Here is a 21,344-nt window from a genome sequence, read left to right as displayed (position 1 = left end):
TACAGAAGAGTTTTAATGAAACAGGATCCTGCTTTGATAGTCGAGTCTAATCCTCTAATTTGGGGCTTGTCAAACATACTTTGATTCTTTGGTTGATTCTTTTGATTTGTTTGATCTTCTGCAGTGTTCAGGCCTAAAAATACCACACTGAGTACCACAGTAATTTACTACAGGAACATGCAGTACAGTACCACAGGATCATGAGGTACTACTACTACAGGATGTGGAGGATATAACTTGAATGCAGGTTCAATGTCAGGTTTCTCCTTTACATTTGCTCAAGTGGACAATCTCTAATGACTGCAAGTAGCTGTTTTCACCAATCATACTTGCAGTCTCATCAAGAATTGCACTTTTTGTGGCTTAGTGGTTGAGGTTCTGTGCTCTGACCCCAACTTCCTAACAAGCTTGGACATACAAAAACAACAGATTTTACAGTGCTGTGTAGTAACTGTGACAAGTAAAGGCTTCTTCTTAGTGCAGTACCACAAAATACATGGTAAAGTACTGCAGAGACACTGGACAATGTATAAAATTTCCTAAAACACCACAGAAACCTGAATAAAACTGAAATTTACAACAAGAACATCTCGTGGTACAATATTAAAGCAAACATGATGGAGTACCACAGAGTCTGAGGTATAATCCTGTGTTAAATGTCCCAAAATACTGTACAAACAGATGAGTACCACACGAATTTACTACAGAAACATACAGTAAAAGTACCACAGAAACTGTATGACACTGTACCGTAGGAAATTTTCAGAAGGATCAAAGAACTTTTTAGGCCAAGACAATGAATCAGGACTCTGCTTTGATAGTCAAGTTTAATCCTCTAATTTGGGGCTTGTCAAATATACTTTAATTCTTTGTTTAATCTTCTGCAATGTTCAGGAGTAAAATACCACACTAAGTACCGCAGTAATTTACTACAGGAGCGTGAGGTACTACTACTACAGGATATATATTACATGACATTGAATGTGTAGTATATTAAAAAGTCCATAAGAACCAGGACAGAATTGGGTTTTTTGGGCTCAGTTAGTAGACCTGGTTGTCATCTAATCATAAGGTTGCAGGTTCAATACCAGGTCCCTCCTTTACAGCTGGGTTTTCCTGCACAACTTCTTAACAAGCTTGGATATGCAAAAACAACAGATTTACCAGTGCTGTAGTCTATCTTCTTCTTAGTACAGTACCACAAAATACATGGTAAAGCACTGTAGAGGCACTGTACAATGTGTAAAATGTCCCAAAATACCATACAAACCTTTGAGTATCACTAAAGTTTACAACAACATGTGGTACAACACTAAAGAGTGTATGACTCAGTACAACAGAGCCTGAGGTACAATCCCGTGATAAACATCCCCATATACCTGATAATTTACTAAAGTAACATGAGGTAAAAGTACCACAGTAAGGGTAGAAATCCTTATAATAAAACAGTAGTCTACTTTGACAGTTGAGTCCAATCCTCTAATTTGACGTCGTCACACATTTTTCTATTCTTTGGTTGATTCTTTTGATTGTTACGACATGGTACCCAAAATGAGGCACTAGTACCATAAAATATATCCTATAGTACTACAGAATGAGTAGTACAGTGCAACAGAATGTATGATATGGTACCACAAAATGTTTGGTACAGTACAGCACAGGAACAATCCCATGGAAAAAGGCACAAAATACCATAGACACAAGTGTTTATGACAGTAACGCAAGATAAAAGTAGCACAAAAATTATGGAGTATTGTACCACAGGATATTTTAATAGGGTTATAAGAATTCTGCAAGTTTGGAATTAAATATTAAATATCTGTTTTATCAGCAGTTGGTGGATTATCGCCCATATTTATATTCTGTTTTCAGTGTTGTTGTGGTTGACGGTACATTCATCTTGAGCCACCACGTACCTCTTATGACATCCTGCAAACGAAGCCCTCTTCTCCTCGGCAGTCATTGGTTCTTTGACTCCGTTGTCGTGGCGACTGTGCCTGGAGTCGCGGTGGCTGTAACCGTGGCTACCGGTCTCAGATAGCGAGAACTCGCCGTAGCCTTTTCTCCGAGCTTTCTGACGCAGTTTGTTCCGGTAGTGCTCGATGTCCGACTTCTGCTTCAGCCCACCGTGGTTTGCCTGCAGACAGGAAGTTTAAGTCTTCATTGAAGTCTTTCATTCGTTTATTTGCCTTGAGGAAACCAAAGTTTAAGTTTTGTCATTTTAGCTAAGTTTTTTCTTCCTTTTTTAGTAGGGATGTCTTATTTTAATTGTCCTAGCCAGTCCTTGCTTGTCTTAAACACATGAGAGTTTGTCAGATGTCATTAATCACCATTGAAGTCTTTGTCATGGTGCCCGTTGCTAGCTAAACCCATACAACTCTCACAGGTCTCACACAAAGCCAACAACGTAGTGCATCTGTGCAATATACACCACTGTCTCATTCACTGCTATTTATATTCACTCCGTTATTTATCTCTGTTATTTATACTGTATATATGTAAATAGACAGTTTTTGCACTACTTTAAGATTTCCTTGCACTGTAAAGGAGAAGCTCTGCAATCTCGTTATACATTGTATAATGACAATAAAGAATATTCTATTCTCTTCTATTCTCTTCTATTCTATTCTATTCTACAATACTCTCTACTTTCCAACATGAACTGTAGTCTGAGTGACACCTCCTCTGGTCTCCATAGTATTAAACAGTAAGAGGCTCCACCTGCTGGAACAACCAGGAAGTACAGCTGATCTACAGTACATTTACTGACATCATGGAGGCTTAATACATCTTTTGGAGCTGGTGGAGCCACAGTATATCCTATCTTCTAATTCTTCATTTACCCGCTAACACTACATTTACCCTCTAACACTACATTTACCCTCTAATACTACATTTACCCTCTAATACTACATTTACCCTCTAATACTACATTTACCCTCTAATACCACATTTACCCTCTAATGCTACATTTACCCTCTAATACTACATTTACCCTCTAATACCACATTTACCCTCTAATGCTACATTTACCCTCTAATACTACATTTACCCTCTAATACTACATTTACCCTCTAATACTACATTTACCCTCTAATACCACATTTACCCTCTAACACTACATTTACCCTCTAATACTACATTTACCCTCTAATACTACATTTACCCTCTAATACCACATTTACCCTCTAATGCTACATTTACCCTCTAATACTACATAGATATTTGATTAACGCTAAATATTAAATGACAACAAACACTTGATCTGGACATTTTTAGCATCAGTCGTTTGTCCACATCAAAGAAAAAGTGCTTGTTTTTGCTACAAACTGTTTTAATTATCTGACAAAATCATGGAAAGGAATCACTGCTGTCTGCAAACACTGAATATGAAGTGTTTGCAGATTGGCTCAGAGGCAAAAATAAACTTGATCCCTGATGTTTAGTGTTCATCATCCCCTCGGTCAGATAACCTAAGAGCATATCACACACTAAACATGATCTTTTCTGCTCGTGTGCGTCAGTAAATGGCAGCAGATGAGCTGTAAAACCGGAGACTCCCTGAGGGTTTGTTTTATCTGCTGTGGTGTTAATAGATTGATGGACGGTTTATCATGAGTCGCTGCAGATCCAGAGGAGTGGAGTTTGGAGCAGCTAAATTCAGAAGCAGCACAGCGTGTCTCGGAGGAGTCGTTATGTTATATGACGGTGGAGGAGGGGAAGCAGAGCAGATGGAGGTAACAATAGATGAACCTCAAAGCTTTTATCTGTTTAGTTGTACGACCTGATCTCACACCGGACAGGGTTCTGTGTCTTTTAGTTCTCCTGGTATCACCGACACAAACATGGCTGCTTTACTGTATCTGTCTGAGTGACTCATCCCCATGATGTCCTAGTTTTTAGCTCTACGCTGTCAACACGCAGCAGAGCTCTGAGGAAGTGTATCTGAACGCTGTGTACAGACTCACCTCCCCGTTGACGACCACCGAGTCCTGGCTGTGGGAGGAGGACGAGGGGTAGGAGTAGGTCGGCTGGGCTGTCATGGGTTTGATGGTGATGAGGCGGAGGGAGCCTGAGTGGTCTTCATAAGGGTCTGAGGGGAAGAAATACACAAACAGGTCAGAAATAAGCACACAGAGACAGTCTAGATGTCAGGGTTGGGCAGTATTTTTTAAAATCAGAGTTTAATATAAAAGGAGGAAAAAGTTTGCAAATGAAGTCGGATTCCAGTTTCAAGCAAAAGTGAGATGAAGGTGTTAGTTTTCAATTTTAACCAGCTAGATCACCACGGTAACCGTGTCTGCACATTTAGATCACCATGGCAACAGATGCTGCTCAGCTAGATCACCATGGTAACAGATGCTGCACAGCTACATTGCCATGGTAACTGATGCTGCACAGCTAGATCACCACGGTAACTGATGCTGCACAGCTAGATCGTCATGGTAACAGATGCTGCACAGCTACATCGCCATGGTAACTGATGCTGCACAGCTAGATCACCACGGTAACTGATGCTGCACAGCTTCATCATCATGGTAACTGATGCTGCACAGCTACATCGCCATGGTAACTGATGCTACACAGCTAGATCACCACGGTAACTGATGCTGCACAGCTACATCATCATGGTAACTGATGCTGCACAGCTACATCGCCATGGTAACTGATGCTGCACAGCTAGATCACCACGGTAACTGATGCTGCACAGCTACATCATCATGGTAACTGATGCTGCACAGCTACATCGCCATGGTAACTGATGCTACACAGCTAGATCACCACGGTAACTGATGCTGCACAGCTACATCATCATGGTAACTGATGCTGCACAGCTACATCGCCATGGTAACTGATGCTGCACAGCTACATCATCATGGTAACTGATGCTGCACAGCTACATCGCCATGGTAACTGATGCTGCACAGCTACATCCTCATGGTAACTGATGCTGCACAGCTACATCGCCATGGTAACTGATGCTGCACAGCTACATCATCATGGTAACTGATGCTGCACAGCTACATCGCCATGGTAACTGATGCTGCACTGCTAACTTGAGCTGGAGGAGGTTTTGTTCAGAGCTTGGGATCTAAATCGTCTGTTAAATTGGTATTTTTGAACTGATCTGTATCCGTAGAAACCTGGAGCATGATACCTTGTTGAAGTCCGCTGTCACACAAGTAAAGAGAGAGGACAGTTTGGAGCAGGACGCTAACGATGCAAATTTTGAATATTCTCCTTAATAGATCATCTGCGGCTCACAAATTAAGCACAGCAAGCATTTATGTCGTGCTGATGTTGCTGTTTTCATCAATGGACACTTAATTTGTTACTCTGATATATGACTGTCCACATTGATCCCAGTTTCTCTTAAACACTTGAGTTCTGGTTGGAGGTTATTAACATCCACAGAAGACTTTGTCATGGTGCTCTGTTGGTAGCTAAACTCCCACAATGCTCTCTGCTTGCCAACATGGACACATATTTATCAGAAAATATATTCAATCAGTAAGATTAATTTCCCTTTGTTTTGGCCAAAAACAAAAGTTATTTCCATATCTTCTTCATTATGGAACAGTATCCCATAATATTAGTCAAATTCTATCATGACCTATTAGGCGCAATCGTGAATATTAAGACAAAAAGAAGGCTTCAAATATTTCACTTGAAATGTGATGAGTCTAGAATATCTTCAGTTCTCACTTTTATCAAGTAACTGATGGAAAATATTAAACTGATCCCTTTTTTTGTCACACAAGTGTCATATAGAGAGAGAATCGTTTGTAGCAGGATGCTAAGGATGGAAATTTTTGAATGTTTTTCTTAATAAATAACTGACAGTCAATAATGGATTAATCAGTCATACTAACTGAGCATAGCAGACATTTATCATGAAAAGAGCCACAAATTCAGCTTTGATAGGTGAACATCATCCTAGTTGATCCTGTTTGTTTTAAAAGCTTAAGTTCTGGTAGAAGGTCATTAAACACCACAGAAGTCTTTGTCATGGTGCCCCTTTACTAGCTAAACCCCCACATTGCTCTCTGATTGCCTCGTCACATTATTTCATGTCCATCATCATCATTTTTCATCATTTTCAATCTTTTTGCTGTTTTTTTGTCTTGATTTTTGTCATTTTCATTCTCTGTTGTTTTTTCATCTATTTTTAAAAATAATTTTCAACCTTTTTGTTGTCTTTTCTTAATTTTTTGTCATTTTCAATCTTTTAGTTGTTTCTTTTATCTAATTTTTTAAATCATTTTTAATCTCTATGTTGTTTTTTGTCTCATTTTTGTCATTTTCAATCTCTTTTTTTCTTTTTGTCAAATTTTTGGTCATTGTCAATCTTCCTGTTTTTTAATCTAATTTTTTTAAATCATTTTTTCAATCTCTTTGTTGTTTTTATCTATTTTTAAAAATCATTTCAATCTCTTTGTTTTTATCAATTTTTTAAAAAATCATTTCAATCTCTGTTGTTTTTTTTGTCATATTCTTTGTCATTTTCAATCTTTTTTGTTTTTTGTCATTTTCAATCTTTTTTGTTGTTTTTTTAATCTAATTTTGTCATTTTCAGTCTCTTTTTGTTATTGTTGTCTATGTTTTTTCTTATTTTCAATCGATTTTTCATTTTTTTGTCTCCCTTTTCTTATTTTATGGATCAATTTTTTCATGTTTATGCCAAGTTGTGAATGTCGCAGCAGAAATGGAGACTCATCAGACCAGGTAATGCTTTTCTATCTTCTATTGTCCAGCTTTGGTGAGCTTGTGTGAATTGTAGCCTCAGTTTCAGTTCATTTTTTGTCCTGTAAGTCATAATCATCAAATGTAAGACACAAAGGGCTTGAAATATTTTCACTTTAATGAGTCTAGAATATCTTCAGTTTTCATTTTTATTAGATAACGGATGGAAAACATTCAACCTTTCCACGATGTGCTAAATTTTTGAGATGCTAGCTGACATTTAGCTTACATTAGCATGACAGCTGCTCTGGTTTTCCTGTGCAGGGATTTCATCAGACTTATTCACTACATTATTAATATTTTTCCAGCTCACTTTTGCTGAATTGTTGTTTCACATTTTGGTCCTTTTGTTACTTTGAGCAGCTTTGAGTTAGTAGAAGAACAGACGACAGAACGTTCCCTCCTACGACTTGAACTCTCGACACGGCAGAAATGAAAGATTCTCCAGAGAAAAAAGCACAACATTTGGAAGGAAAACGAGATTAAATGCAGCATTAAACCTGTGAAACGTGTGAAAGAGAAACTGCAGAAAACTATTTAGGTTAGTAAGGCAACACATCTGCTGAGCTACGGAGCCAAATGCACCAAAAAGAAAAGAAAAGAAAAGAAAAGAAAAGAAAAGAAAAGAAAAGAAAAGAAAAGAAAAGAAAAGAAAAGAAAAGAAAAGAAAAGAAAAGAAAAGAAGTCTCCAGTATGTTCAGCTTCGGTTTGGTCAGCATAAGAAAGCAAATGTTTGAGCTTCAAGGTTTCATTTTGTGCAAAGTTACATCAAAATGTTCAATCAAATGTTTCTTATTTTGTTCCTTTTATTCGCCGACCTGCTATTTTCTTTTAATCAGAACAAATTGTTGTTGTTGTTGTTGTTGTTTGGCTGCTTCTGCTGATGTTATTTAACATTTGAGAAGTTTGACCCTTGTTATCAAATGAAAGAAAACATTTAGAGGGAAAACATGTTGCTTTTTAAAGAAAGAGATTGAAAATAAAGATCTGGTGCTGAAGGACGAGCAGCAGAATAGGCCACGTTGTCTGGTCTTTTGTATAAAGAAATAGCAAATAAAGGAGAGAAAATGTGAGTTTAGAATCGAGTTTTCTTCCTTTCTGCAGCAGAAGTTATTCAATTATCTAAAAAATAATGTTTCAGTTCAATAATAAAACATTAAAGCATCAATGTTTCAGAGTTATGACAACTTCTAATGCAGTTAAGTCCAACTAACACACTACATTTAATTAGGATAATTAGCTTTTCCACTACAATCAATCAAGTATTTTTAATTATCTCATGATTGGGGGCACAAATATGAGTTTTTATGTAATTATTCATTAAAACGAAGCTAACCCCAGCAGTATTTCTGTGCTATGTTAAAGGATGTCTTACGTTTTTAATTACTATAATTATGAACACAATGTTTTTAACTTAGCAAATTTAAAAAACTTGCTCTAGTGTTGAGTAGACACAGGAGGGTAATTTGAAATAAAACCAGTTTCTCACTGCAAATTTACTGTGAATTAAGTTTTGAAGCCAGTTTCATGAAGTCACCTCAACTTGAATTTGGTTTTTAATCGACTAACGCAGAAATTTGAGTTTAAATGACACAAAATATGAAGTTGATGCAAGATTACTGAATCAAAGCAGCTCATCTAAATAATGTTTGCAGCTTTAAAGGTTTACTTTAATCAGTAAATATGATTTTTATTTAATTTTGCATTATTTTGAAATGTGAGAAATTGGTGTCCCATGTTAAACTTGTATTATTATCATTTTTCAAATTTGATTTCATCTTTATTTAACCAGCTAAGTTAGTTGAGAACTGATTCTCATTTTCAGTAACGACTTGGCCAAGAGGCGAAACACAAACAACACAAACAACAAAAACAGATTACATGTACAGCGAATCACACAATATTACAAAAAAAATTACGCAAAGACTTTTAAAATAGGAAAACAGTGGTCCAGCGGTCCTGAAGTGTTTCTCAAACTGACTTTAATGCTTATGTTGTCTTCATTTACAGGCACCAAAAAATATTGTTCACTTGTCTGAAAAAAATCCAAAAATTCAGCAAAAAAATTCCCCAAATTTGTAAAAATTTGCAAAATCTTCAGGAAGAAAATTCCAAAAATTCCTCAAAAGTTTCCCTTGAAAGTTTAATTTTTTTTTAAAATCCCCAAATTTTGCAAGAAATTAAAAAAATAAATAAATAAATAAATAAAAATTGTAAATATTTTCAAGAAATGAGTAAAAATCTTCCCCCAAAAAATCCTAAAAATATCTAAAGTGATTCCATATACATCAGTAAAATATTTGCTTTAAGACCATTCACAAAAAAATCAACCAAAATCCAGTGAAATTCGCTGGATTTTGGTTGATTTTTTTCTGAATGTCCTTAAGAAACATTTTTAACATTTCTTTTTTCCACCAAAAATGTTCAAAAATGTTGAAAATGTGGACATCAGAAGTTTCGCTGTGAAAATATATTTTTTTCCACATTTTCAAACTTTACACCGGGTCAATTTTGACCTGCAGGACGACACGAGGGTTAAAGAGTGTTGGGCCAAGAATTGAACCCTGTGGAACACCTCTGTGAATTAATTGGTTATGATTATGAATATGATTATGATTATTGTTGCTATTATTATTATTATGTGTGATATTAACACATTATTTTGCTGTAAATTATGAATATTTTGTACATTTAAAACATTCTGTGCAATATCAGTTTTTCTCATATACCAGAATCTGTGCAATATTGTCATTTATTTATTAAATACTGAACGAATCTATGCAATATTAATACTCTCTGTCAGTATTATTTGAACTAGTACTTTTATTTATTTTTTTTATTGTTTCCTAAATGTTTCCCCTTCGCCGTTTATTCACCACTGTGGCATTAATACGGGCTTATTTTCTCAAATTATTATTATCTACTCTCCAACCATAAGAAATAAATATTAGACAGTACTGTACATTTACTAATTAAAATGGAGACTTTCTTTATATTTTTGCAAATAGGAACATTAGTATTTGAGTCATTTACACACAAATCTGTTGGCAGAAAGTCAGACAAGATTCCAAATTTGCTCCAGAATTTATTGCCAAAAAACAAAAATGAAGGAAAATGATCCTGAAGCTCCAAATAATGAATTATCTCTAGAGTGCTTTAAAAAACAGCAGCAATTAGGACTTTGGTTTTATCTTCCTGACCCAGAATACAGAAAGATTGTATATATTATGAAAAAGAGATTTTTAAAGAACCGTTCAAACAGAACATGGTGATACTGTTACTACTGCTGTTCCTTTATGATAAGCTGATTATATTCTAAGTGTAAATGCAGGTTTATTCTACATAAAGATGGTATTTCAATGGGTTTCCTGCAGGAACCCTCTGAACATGTGAAGTTCTTGAACCTCCCAGAGTTCCTGGAGCCTCTGCTGGTTGTTTTTTGTTTTCTGCTCCAAAACAACAACATTTGTCTCCTTTAGTCGCCTCGAATATGAGATTAACTCGTTGTGATGGAAACTGCAAAATTAGATTGAAGCAATTTGAGCACAGAGTTTTAGTCCCAGGAGTTTAAACAAAGATGCAGGTTTGTGTCCTGATGAAGAACTTGCTTAGCTAACAGCATGACTGTGTTTAAATGTAGCAGCAGATGGACGTCGTTGTGTTGAAGCGACTCCTCCGTGACTCACTGACCCACATCATGCAGCTCAAAGCTTCAACTCTGCTCCTGGTTGCTGTTTAATCTGCTGCCGACGGTCGAGGTCCAGACGTCTGTGAACCGACTGGACATGAAGAGAACCTGAACTCTGACCTGCAGAAACACCAGCTGCTGAATAAATTACAGTCTGCAGCTGTTTTCTGAGCTCAGGGAGGTAAAGACGGTGAATCTGCTGCTGTAAGTCTGCAGTTGTATGGAGGTTACACACTCACTGTCCACTTTATTAGCTAGGAAAAGGTGGCATCCAAGGTTGTTTTGGTCTCATTTGGGCCGTTTTATGTGACCTTGGTCATTTTGCGTCACTTTTTAGTCATTTTTGCATCTTTTTAAGGTTGTTTTTGTTTCAATTGGAAATTTTTTTGTCTGATTTTTAAAATTTTTTGTCGCTTTTTTAAAATAATTTTTGCATCTTTTCAAGGTTTTTTTGTCTCATTTGGAATATTTTTTTGTCTGATTTTGGTCATTTTGCGTCACTTTTAGTCATTTTTGCATCTTTTCAAGGTTTTTTTTTGTCTCATTTAGAACATTTTTTATGTGACTTTGGTCACTTAGCGACAGTTTTTGTTAATTTTTGCATCTTTTCAAGGTTGCTTTGTCTCATTTGGAACATTTTTTATCTGCCTTTTGTCATTTTCAATCTCTTTTTGTTGTTTTTTGTCTCATTTCTTGCATTTTCAATCTTTTTTGTTGTTTTTGTCAAATTTTTTGTCATTTTCGATCTATTTTTGTTGTTTTTTGTAAATTTCTTGGCCATTTCAATCTTTTTGTTGTTTTTGTCTAATTTTTTGTCATTTTCGATCTATTTTTGTTGTTTTTTTTGTAAATTTCTTGGTCATTTCAATCTTTTTGTTGTTTTTGTCTAATTTTTTGTCATTTTCAATCTATTTTTGTTGTTTTTTACCTCCATTTTTGTCATTTTCAATCTATTTTTGTTGGGGGGTTTTTTTGTCTAATTTTTCAAATTCCATGGATCCAAGCATTCATGTTGTTTATGCCAAACTGTGAATGTCGCAGCTGAAATGGAGACTCATCAGACCAGGCAATGTTTTTCTAATCTTCTATTGTCCAATTTTGGGGAGTCTGTGTGATTCGTAGCCTCAGTTTCCAGTTCTTAGCTGACATGCAGATGTGGTCTTCTGCTGCTGTAGCCCCTAAAAATGTGCCATTCCTGCTTTAAAATGGCTCAGATGCAGCTCTACACTGTTGCGATGACGCCAACATTCACTTCCTAATTAGATGTTTTTAGTTACTAGGGGCGGTTCTAATACTTCCATACTGTTTAGTCCGCCAGAAAAAGATTTACACTCTAGAAAGTCATGTTTGGAACAGTTTGCATCAGTGTTTTTGAGTTTTTTTGTCTTATTTTGTTAAATGTCTGTTGCTTTGACTTCCCTGCTCACATCTCTAATGATGATCTCTGAAGAATTGAGGCTGTAAAAAATTAAAGAGTTTGTCTTTTATCGCCATGACCACCTTATACTCAGTAACAGTTCCACTTTTATTTTGGAAACACTTTTAAATAGTTCCTGTTTAAACTGCCACACACATGCACAGTTTTCAGCTGTGTTACTATGGATGATGATCATTGTTTTAAAGTCTGACTCCGGTTATTGATTTAACCCCTAAAACGTCATTACTGTGCATTAAAGTTGCACATTTATGAGGTTTCTCTCATAAAAATCATCAATTTCAGCCTTAGAAAGACTTAAAATGTGGAGATTTAGGACTTTTCTGTAGCTCAAACACACCAGCTCACTTTAAACTATGTTCAAACACTGCAAAACTACTGTATTCTACACAATTACAAGCTGTAATATTGTAGTAATTAATCAAACATGGAGGTATAATGACAGGATTGGTTGTTAAGGTTTGTGACATAAGAAAGCTTAAAAGTTTGAATCTGTGTCTTATTCTGCTCTTTATGTGTCTTCCAGCACATAAAAAACCACCAAACCGTCCCGTTAACGAGGTTAAAAAATGGACTTTCGTGTGTTTTTAAGGTTTCAACATATTGGACATAAAAGAAAGAGTTGATCATTAACCTTTAGGTGAAGAAGAGCATCGATTTGAGTCACTTTAATCCCAACCAGGACCTTTTGTTAAGTATTTTCTTCACCTTTTCAGCTTCTCTGCACCATTAACTATTAAAGGATAATTGCTTTAAAATGCAATAAGCAGCGACAGAGTTTTATTATATGCAAATGTGCAGATAAAAGAGAAGGAAAGGTCCTAAACATCTGGATTTTCCTCACCAGAAGCGTCAGTGTTTCCGTTCTTATGCTCGTTTTTTGTTTTCTTTTGAAGACACTACGTTTGTCCATCTCCAGTTCTGAGAAAATGAGACGATTACTCATCTTCCCTCCTCTCCCCGGGGTTTTCCTTCATTCATTCGCTCCCATAAACACCATAAATCACACAAATTGCCACGAACGCTGGTCTGCTGATGCAAAAGAGATTGAAAATCACAGCGTCCCCAGAATGTCAGTGAACAAGAAGCAGGAGGTTTTAGAGTTTATGTAACAGATCTGTTGATCCACGATGCCTTTAACTGTAAGAATGAGCAGCTTTTGGTGTGTTTAAAATCACATCTTTTTATTTTTATTGTAAAGTCTGTTTTTTGGACACTGGATGAAGGATTTGAACAAATTGTCAAGTGTTGCTTAAACCCAACAACGGATCTAGTATCTTACCTGGAACATATACTTCCAAAATGAAATTTAAGTTGACAGTAATTGCAGTTGGTGCACCACATTTTTACATATTAAGACATCCAGGAACATTATAGGTGTTGCAGGAGCACTGGGAGCAGAGCATCGTTGGGTAAAGAGACTACTCTAATGGATACGACACCTAAAGGCTGTTTATAACAACTATTCATCCAGTTTTTGGGAGTTTTTGACATTCAGCAAGGAGCCAATACTGATAAATGATTGAATTCCTGAAGTTCTAGTGGTAGATGATCCAGTAAATCCTGCAAGAACGTCCATTTTCACATGTCCTAGTACTAAAACAATCATGAAAGGGCAACTGGCAGCTTGCACTGTTGGCATGCAGTGAAAATTGCCCGATTATGCCAAAAAGTAAAAAAATCTCAGCTAAGATTCTGTATGTAGAAATATGAAGGACTGTAGAGTCTCCAGATACAACTGGAGGTGGATAAACTTCAGGGAAAACTGGGACTTGGGCTTCCAGGAACGTTACAAGTGTTACAGGAGCACTGGGAGCAGAGTATCGTTGCATAAAGAGACTACTCTAATGGATACGACACCTAAAGGCTGTTTAAACCAACTATCCATCCATTTGTGGGTCAGAAAGGAGCCACCACCTATAAATGATTAAATTCTTGATGATCCTGTGGTAGATGATCCTGAAAGTCCTGCAAGAACGTCCATTTTCACGTGTCCTAGTTCCACAACAATCATTATATCGTGACTGGCAGCTTGCATGCAGTGAAATTGGTCCTGATAATGCCAAAAGAAGTGAAAAAAATCTCAGGTAAGATCCTGTATGTAGAGACCTGAAGGACTGTAGAGCCTCCAGGGACAACTAGAGGTAGATACACTTAAGGGAATAAACTACTGAATGTTGCAGGAGCACTGGGAGCAGAGTATTGTTGCACAAAAACACCACTCTAATGGGAACGGCACCCAAATTTAAATAAGGTTTTGAGGTTTTTCTAGGTGCAGGTTTTGGTAGCAAATGCAAAACCTAAAGTATAAACAGAATCTGATGAGTAAAATGGATGCACATGATGCTGTATTGGGGTGTTTTCTTCTTTTCTATTTTGTGGCCATTTTTTCTTGGTTAGTAGCCAGTGAAACAGCCAACAAAGCTCCAATGCGCCCCTAGTTCTTCTCCTTGTTCTGTTAAAGCGTCCTCGTAAACCCAGACAGTGTGAGATTCATGTTCAACATCAAGACCAGACACTGAAAGAGGTCATCCATCATTAACTGCATTATTCCACCTGTGCTTTGTTGCTGGGACGTGTTAAACTGTACTGTGAGAAAAAGCTAAATGCTGTTTCAACCAGCAGAAAATGGTGTCAGTGAACACATCAGCTGCACATTTGAAGCTTCTCCACCACAAAACACAGAAATCTCACATGCAGGACGTTGTGTTATCAGTCGACACATTTTTCAAATTTTGTGTCTCTTTTTTTTGTCTTGTTTTTCTTATTTTTAACTGTTTTCTCATTTGGAATCTCAGTTAGTCTCATTTTTCTTGTTTTGTTTTTTCTCATTTGATGTCTCTTCTTTTTCTTGTTTTTCTCATTTTGATTTTTTTTGTCAGTTTTTTAGTCTTTTGTCTTGTTCTTCTTATTTTATGTCTCATTTTTGTCTTGCTTTTCTAATTTTCTACATTTTTTTCTCATTTGGAGTCTGATCTTTCAATTTTTTGTCATTTTTGTCATTTTATGTCTCATTTTTTGTCTTGTTTTTAGAATTTTTTTTTTTCTTATTTGGGGTCTAATTTTTCAATTTTTTTCTCTTTTGACTTGTTTTGTGTCTTTTTATTCATATTTTATGTCTCTTTTTTGTTTTTCTATTAAAAAAAATTCTCATTTGGTGTCTTTTTCTGTCTTTTGTCTCTTTTTCTTATTTTATGTCCTGTTTTTTTGTTTTTATTTTTCTAATTTTTATATTTTTTCCTCATTTTTTCATTTTGTCTTGTTTTTCCTTTTTCATGTCTCAATTTTTCCCCTTGTTTTTTTCATTTTTTCTCATTTTGAGTCATTTTTCCTGTTTGTGTCTTGTTTTTCTTATTTCATGTCTCATTTTTCTCTTGTTTTTCTCCTTTTTTCTCATTTTGTGTCATTTTTCCTGTTTTTGTCTAGTTTTTATTTCATGTCTCTTTTTTTGTCTTTTTTCCAAATTTTTCCTCATTTGGGGTCTGATTTTTCTGATTTTGTCTAATTTTTCCTGCTTTTGTGTCTTGTTTTTCTCATTTTATGTCTAATTTTTTTGGCTTGTTTTTCCAATTTTTACATTTCTTTTCTCATGTGGGGTCTCATTTTTCTCATTTTGTCAGAATTTTCCTGCTTTTCTGTGTTGTTTTTCTTATTCTTCGACTCGGTTGGTCCTCACCGTTCCTCCGTTGCAGCTCCTCCTTTCCGTTCTTGCTGCTGCCGGTCGCCGTCCTTCGGGCCGACGAGCTCTTGCTGGTGTTCAGCTTTCCGGATCCGTTGCTCGACACCGAGCCGTCCTCCTCGCTTGGCAACCGGCTGCAGTCGCCATGGCAACAGAGGAAGAGAGAGAGGGAGAGAGTCGGGTGAGCGACTACACAAACAGGGCATCACCTCATGGTTATTACTGGAACATGCTGCCAGCTTTAACGGGAAATTAAAGAAGAGAGCATGAACTGATATTAGCAAAACATTTAGTAAAAAAAGATTAAAAAACACTTTACGAGCCAAAAACATGTTGTGTTGTTCTATATGTGAGTGTGAGTAAATAGTAATGTGGTTTAAGACTATTACTCCTGCAAATAAATAATCTACCAACCAGAAATATCATTCCATCAAAAAGATGCAAAGAAAAATTAGATTTGTGTTCAAAATCTCGAATGTAAACCTAAAAAGACAAATAAGCCACATTTAAAGTCTCAAAGTCTGAAGACTAAATTAGATTTTTGTTGTTTTGTTTCTATAACCAGCCTTGAGCATCAGTATTATGGGATGTATCATAATGTGAATCATAGAAACAATCACTGGTATCCTGGATGTGTTTCTGTTTTACGATAATTCACCAGACGAAACTTTAAAAAGTGCATTCTGGATAAACTCTCATATCAGCATGTTGGTAGGTGGTTGGTCAGCACAAGTTATAGCAAAATAAAAATTCATTTTAGATGATTTTTCTTTCATTTTGGATGAATTTTTGAATGATTTTGAGCAAAATTTGAAAAAATTTGACTACTTTTGGACACATTTGGGGTAATTTTTCAGTTTTTAAGGACTTTTGGACAGTTTTTTTGTAATTTTTAAACATTTCTTAAGGAATTTTGAACAACTTATATGTTATTTTGAACAATATTGAGTTTTTATGTGATTTTTGATGACTTTCCTGTCATTTTGAACAAGTTTCTAAGTAACAGTTTTTGAATAATTCTGACTAAAGATGGAGAAAACTTTAAAAAGTGCATTCTGGGTAAACTTTCAGGATTCATATCAGCATGTTGATAGATGATTGGTCCTTTCATTGTCTCTAACTTGTTCTGACCAACCACTTATCAACATGCTGATATGAGCCTTAAAGTTTACCCAGAATGCACTTTTTAAAGTTTTCTCTAGTGGATTAACACAAAACAGATATACATCCAGGATACCAATGATTGTTTCTAGACTCTATGTCATTAAATTGCTGCAGTTTTACTGTTCATACTAGGATACATCCCACAATACTGATGCTCAATGTCGGTTATAAAATTTACTGCAAAATGTGGAGTCCCGTTCAGGAAGGGTTTCTGTCATTCTGGTCAAGTTGTGAGTCATTTTGGACCGTTTTCAAGTCATTTTGACCAATTCTTGAGTTATTCTGGGAAGATTTTTGTGGTTTTGGAAAGATTTTGAGTCCATTTTATGAATTCAAGGCGTTTTGAACAATGTTTGGCTCATTTTTGACTTTTTTACTTTCATTTTGGACCAATTATGAGACATTTAATTTTGGCCAAATGGAAACAGAAACACATCTAGGGCACCAATGATTGTTTCTATGACGCTCATAGATGTAAAACTAAAAAACCCTAATGAAAGTAAAACTATAATCAGTTCTTTTGCAAGTTTCCTTTCAAACATTTCACCTGAAGTCCATGAAAGAAAACGAGGCAAACTGAACCAAAACAAGACAGTTTATAGTCTCGTTGTCTTGTGTCTCTTTGTGTTCTTTAATTGACTTCTGCAAGATGTTGTCAACACCAGAAGGCAACTATTGTGTGGCCATTTTTTTTTTTTTTTTTTTTTCATTTTTATCACCAGTTTTCTATAAAAACGTGCTACAATAAGTAGAGAACATTTAGATTAGTCCAGGATGACTGTAAAGGACGACCAGAGCAACAACAGTCCTGATGGAGTTGGGCAGGTTGGCTGAAGGGCTTCAGTGGAAACAGCTCAGCACACATGTATGACTAACAAGAACACGCTACAACACACTAATATACAATAACACACAGTAACACACAGAGGACATGACATCGACCTACACCAACCACATCTCCTATATTATTACATAACATCATCACTGTGAGTCTTTTTATCTCACATCTACACAGAGGTCACCTTAATATACAGAACTTTCATTTAAAAAGGACAAATATCTGTGAGATAACAACACTATGGCAGCTTTAAACGCAGTACAACTGTAGAGTTTACATTTAAACGTCTAAAAAAAATACAGATTTTTGATGTGGACGTTATGCACAGTGGCTGTTTTTCTTACAGTCAACAAGTAAATTAAGGCTCTTATTCCATAATTATTTTTGAAATGCTTTATTTTTATTTATTTGTTATTATCTGTAATTTAACTAAACAAGGGAAATCTGTAAAATACTAATAAATTGTTCCAGAGATTGTCTTTTTTTTTACAGTCATATGTGGGAATGACAGTGAACACTCTTGACCTTGGAAGCGAGTCTTGATGCTTCCTGTCGCATGAACTCAGAATTTATCCCCACGAGGACGAAAACACATTTATGTTCCCACAACATGAATAATACAATTACACAATTACACACACAGACAGTTGACTCGAGGGCAGACGATAAACTGAAGCATAAACATGGACGAGGGCGGAAATAGAGTTTACTCTCCAACACACATGAACACATGAACACACATGAACACATGCATGAACACATACATGAACACACACATAAACACATGAACACATGACCACATGAACACGCAGCGCCTGCAGGCCTGGGAGCAGCAGCAGCTACACGACGTGACCAACTACAGGTGGTTTTACTCAGAAATACAGGTTTTGTTCATGAAAATCTGCAGCTCAGATCACAGAGAACAAAACAATCAATAATCACTGTAGAGGATAAACTGGTTAGCATCCTGGTTAGCATTCTGGTTAGCATCCGGGATAGCATTCTGGTTAGCATCCGGGATAGCATTCTGGTTCGCATCCTGGTTAGCATTCTGGTTAGCATTCAGGATAGGATTCTGGTTAGCATCCAGGTTACCATTCTGGTTAGAATTTTGGCTAACATTCAAGTTAGCACTCCGATTAGAATTCTGGTTAGCATTCAGGATAGGATTCTGGTTAGCATCCAGGTTACCATTCTGGTTAGAATTTTGGCTAACATTCAAGTTAGCACTCCGATTAGAATTCTGGTGAGCATTCTGGATAGCGTCCGGGTTAGCATTCTGTTTAACAGTCTGGTTAGCGTTCAGGTTGGCATCCACGTTAGCATTCAGACTAACATTCAAGTTAGCATTCTGGTTAGCATTCAGGTTAGAATTCAGGTTAGCATTCAGGTTAGCATTCAGGTTAGAATTCTGGTAAGCATTCTGGTTAGCATCCAAGGTTAGCATTCTGGTTCGAATTCTGGTTAGAATCAAGGTAAGCATTCTGATTAGCATTCTGGATAGCGTCCAGGTTAGCATTTTGGTTAGCATTCTGGATAGTGTCCAGGTTAGCATTCTGGTTAGCATTCTAGATAGCGTCCAGGTTAGCATTCAGTTTAGCATTCTGGTTAGCATCCAAGGTTAGCATCCGGCTAACTCTCTGCTCTGACAACATGAGCAATCACAAAAATAATCACTGCTGTTTTTATCAACAAACAGCAACCTTGAAGATGAAAATGAAGGTACTACATCTACCCTATAATACTACTATATTTACCCTCTATTACATTTACCCTCCAATACTACATCTACCCTATAATACTACTATAACTACCCTCTAATACTGCATTTACCCTCTAATACTACATTTACCCTCTAGTACTACATTTACCCTCTAATACTACATCTACCCTATAATACTACTATAACTACCCTCTAATACTGCATTTACCCTCTAATACTACATTTACCCTCTCGTACTACATTTACCCTCCAATACTACATCTACCCTATAATACTACTATAACTACCCTCTAATACTGCATTTACCCTCTAGTACTACATTTACCCTCTAATACTACATCTACCCTATAATACTACTATACCCTCTAATACTACATTTACCCTCTAATACTACATTTACCCTCTAGTACTACATTTACCCTCTAACACTACATTCATTATAAATCCTTAACATTATAAAAAAGTATTTTTACAGACATTTTGTGTCGGACATAAGAAAAATCTTACTGAAGGACAAATTTTGCTCTGAAACTTTGCAGAAAGTGAGAGTTAGAAGAGGATAACACTACAAAGATGGAGCACAGAAAGCATCAGTTATGTAAAAGGTCAAAAATACAAAGAAAGGTTTGTGTTAGCACATTTTTTTCCCGACAAAATGACGTGTCAGAAAGCCTTAGCGGGCTATGAAAAATTCTTCACCAAAGCACCTTTTCATTTGGCAGTTTTTCAGAGGTTCTACTGCGTTGTCTAAACACGCTCAAAGGTCCTATAAGTCAGGTAAAGGAAGCTAAATAAAGACTCAGACGTACTCCCACAATGTGTCTGGAATTACCTCCTACTCGTCCACATCGTTTTGCTCGAGTGCTTAAATTGTGAATTTTCATGCACAACAAAACGTCCAAAAAGTCCACATTGGACGTATTATCCACAGCATGTGAACTAATTTCTGCTAAAAGGGTCATTTATAATATGTGAAGATCATGCATGTGTCAGCGGTGACACAATAAACGTCTGAAATCTCAATTTAAGTACAGGGGGTCCTTGGTTCACGACGTCCTAGACCTACGCCGTTTCTTCGTTTTGTCGGAACTGGTTACGCGGAACTAGTTGGCGAGCGGAGCGGACGAATACGTCGTCACATGGCGTGGTTTATTTTTCCTGTACAGTGTTTTTATGTCCCAGATTGTGATTTTACCACTGTGTTATACACAGGGGTCGCATAGGAGTGTGTGAGTTCCGACTTACGGTGATAGTTCACTTACGTCGTGCCATAGGAATGGAATTCCGATGTAAGTCGAGGACCCCCTGCATAAACATCAACATTATTTGCATCTTTTTACTCGAGTGCTTGAATTGTGAATCTTTATGCACAACAAAGCGTCCAAAAAGTCCACATTGGATGTATTATCCATTATTTTCTGCTAAAAGGGTCATTTAACAGATGTGAAGGTCATCTGTCAGCGGTTACACAATAAATGTCCAAAATCTCCCTTTACAGTAAACTTCTGAATAAATCCTGTACAGGAGGTCTTCGACTTACATCGGAGTTCTGTTCCTACGGCGAGACATAAGTCAGTTTACACCGTTAGTCAGAACTCACATGAAGTACATCATGATATCAATCAGTTCTTCAGAAAAGTCATGAATACCGTACGTAGCGTACAACTGGCAAATGTAAACAAAGCCGTCTTCCTCTTGTAGCGTTACATGACAACGTACTTATCCGCTCCGTTCACCAACTAGTTCCAAGCAGCGTAACCAGTTCCAATGAAACAATGAAATGCCGTAGACCGTACCATGTTATCAACTACAGATCCCTGTAAACTGCTGAATAAATCCTGTACAGGAGGTCCACGACTTACATTGGAGTTCTGTTCCTACAGCGAGAAAAAGTCCACATTGGATGTATTATCTAAATACTTTCTGCTATTAAAAGGGTCATTTAACAGATGTGAAGGCCACGCATCTGTCAGCGGTGACACAATAAACATCTAGAATCTCATTTTTCAGTAAACTACTGAATAAATCTTGTATAAAAAGACGGTTTGATGCTTTGTTTTCTTGTCCAGGAGG

At 36.5% G+C, this 21,344-nt stretch overlaps 1 protein-coding gene across 4 annotated transcripts in view; it reads right to left on the bottom strand.

Moving 5' to 3' along the window:
* Positions 1 to 21,344, bottom strand: part of kiaa1549la (KIAA1549-like a) — a 144,605-nt gene that overhangs the window by 19,613 nt on the left and 103,648 nt on the right. For all 4 annotated transcript variants that reach the window (XM_055008987.1, XM_055008990.1, XM_055008988.1 and 1 more), the window contains 3 exons: positions 15,544 to 15,680; positions 3,969 to 4,093; positions 1,917 to 2,137 (listed from right to left, as the gene is read on the bottom strand). In XM_055008987.1, the coding sequence (XP_054864962.1) occupies positions 1,917 to 2,137; positions 3,969 to 4,093; positions 15,544 to 15,680 (483 nt within the window). The remainder of the gene's footprint in view (positions 1 to 1,916; positions 2,138 to 3,968; positions 4,094 to 15,543; positions 15,681 to 21,344) is intronic.

The sequence above is a fragment of the Amphiprion ocellaris genome, chromosome 3, assembly GCF_022539595.1.
Source record: "Amphiprion ocellaris isolate individual 3 ecotype Okinawa chromosome 3, ASM2253959v1, whole genome shotgun sequence".
Lineage (NCBI taxonomy): Eukaryota > Metazoa > Chordata > Actinopteri > Pomacentridae > Amphiprion > Amphiprion ocellaris.
Note: the sequence above shows the minus strand (reverse complement) of the source record. Positions and strands in the feature narration are given on the sequence as shown.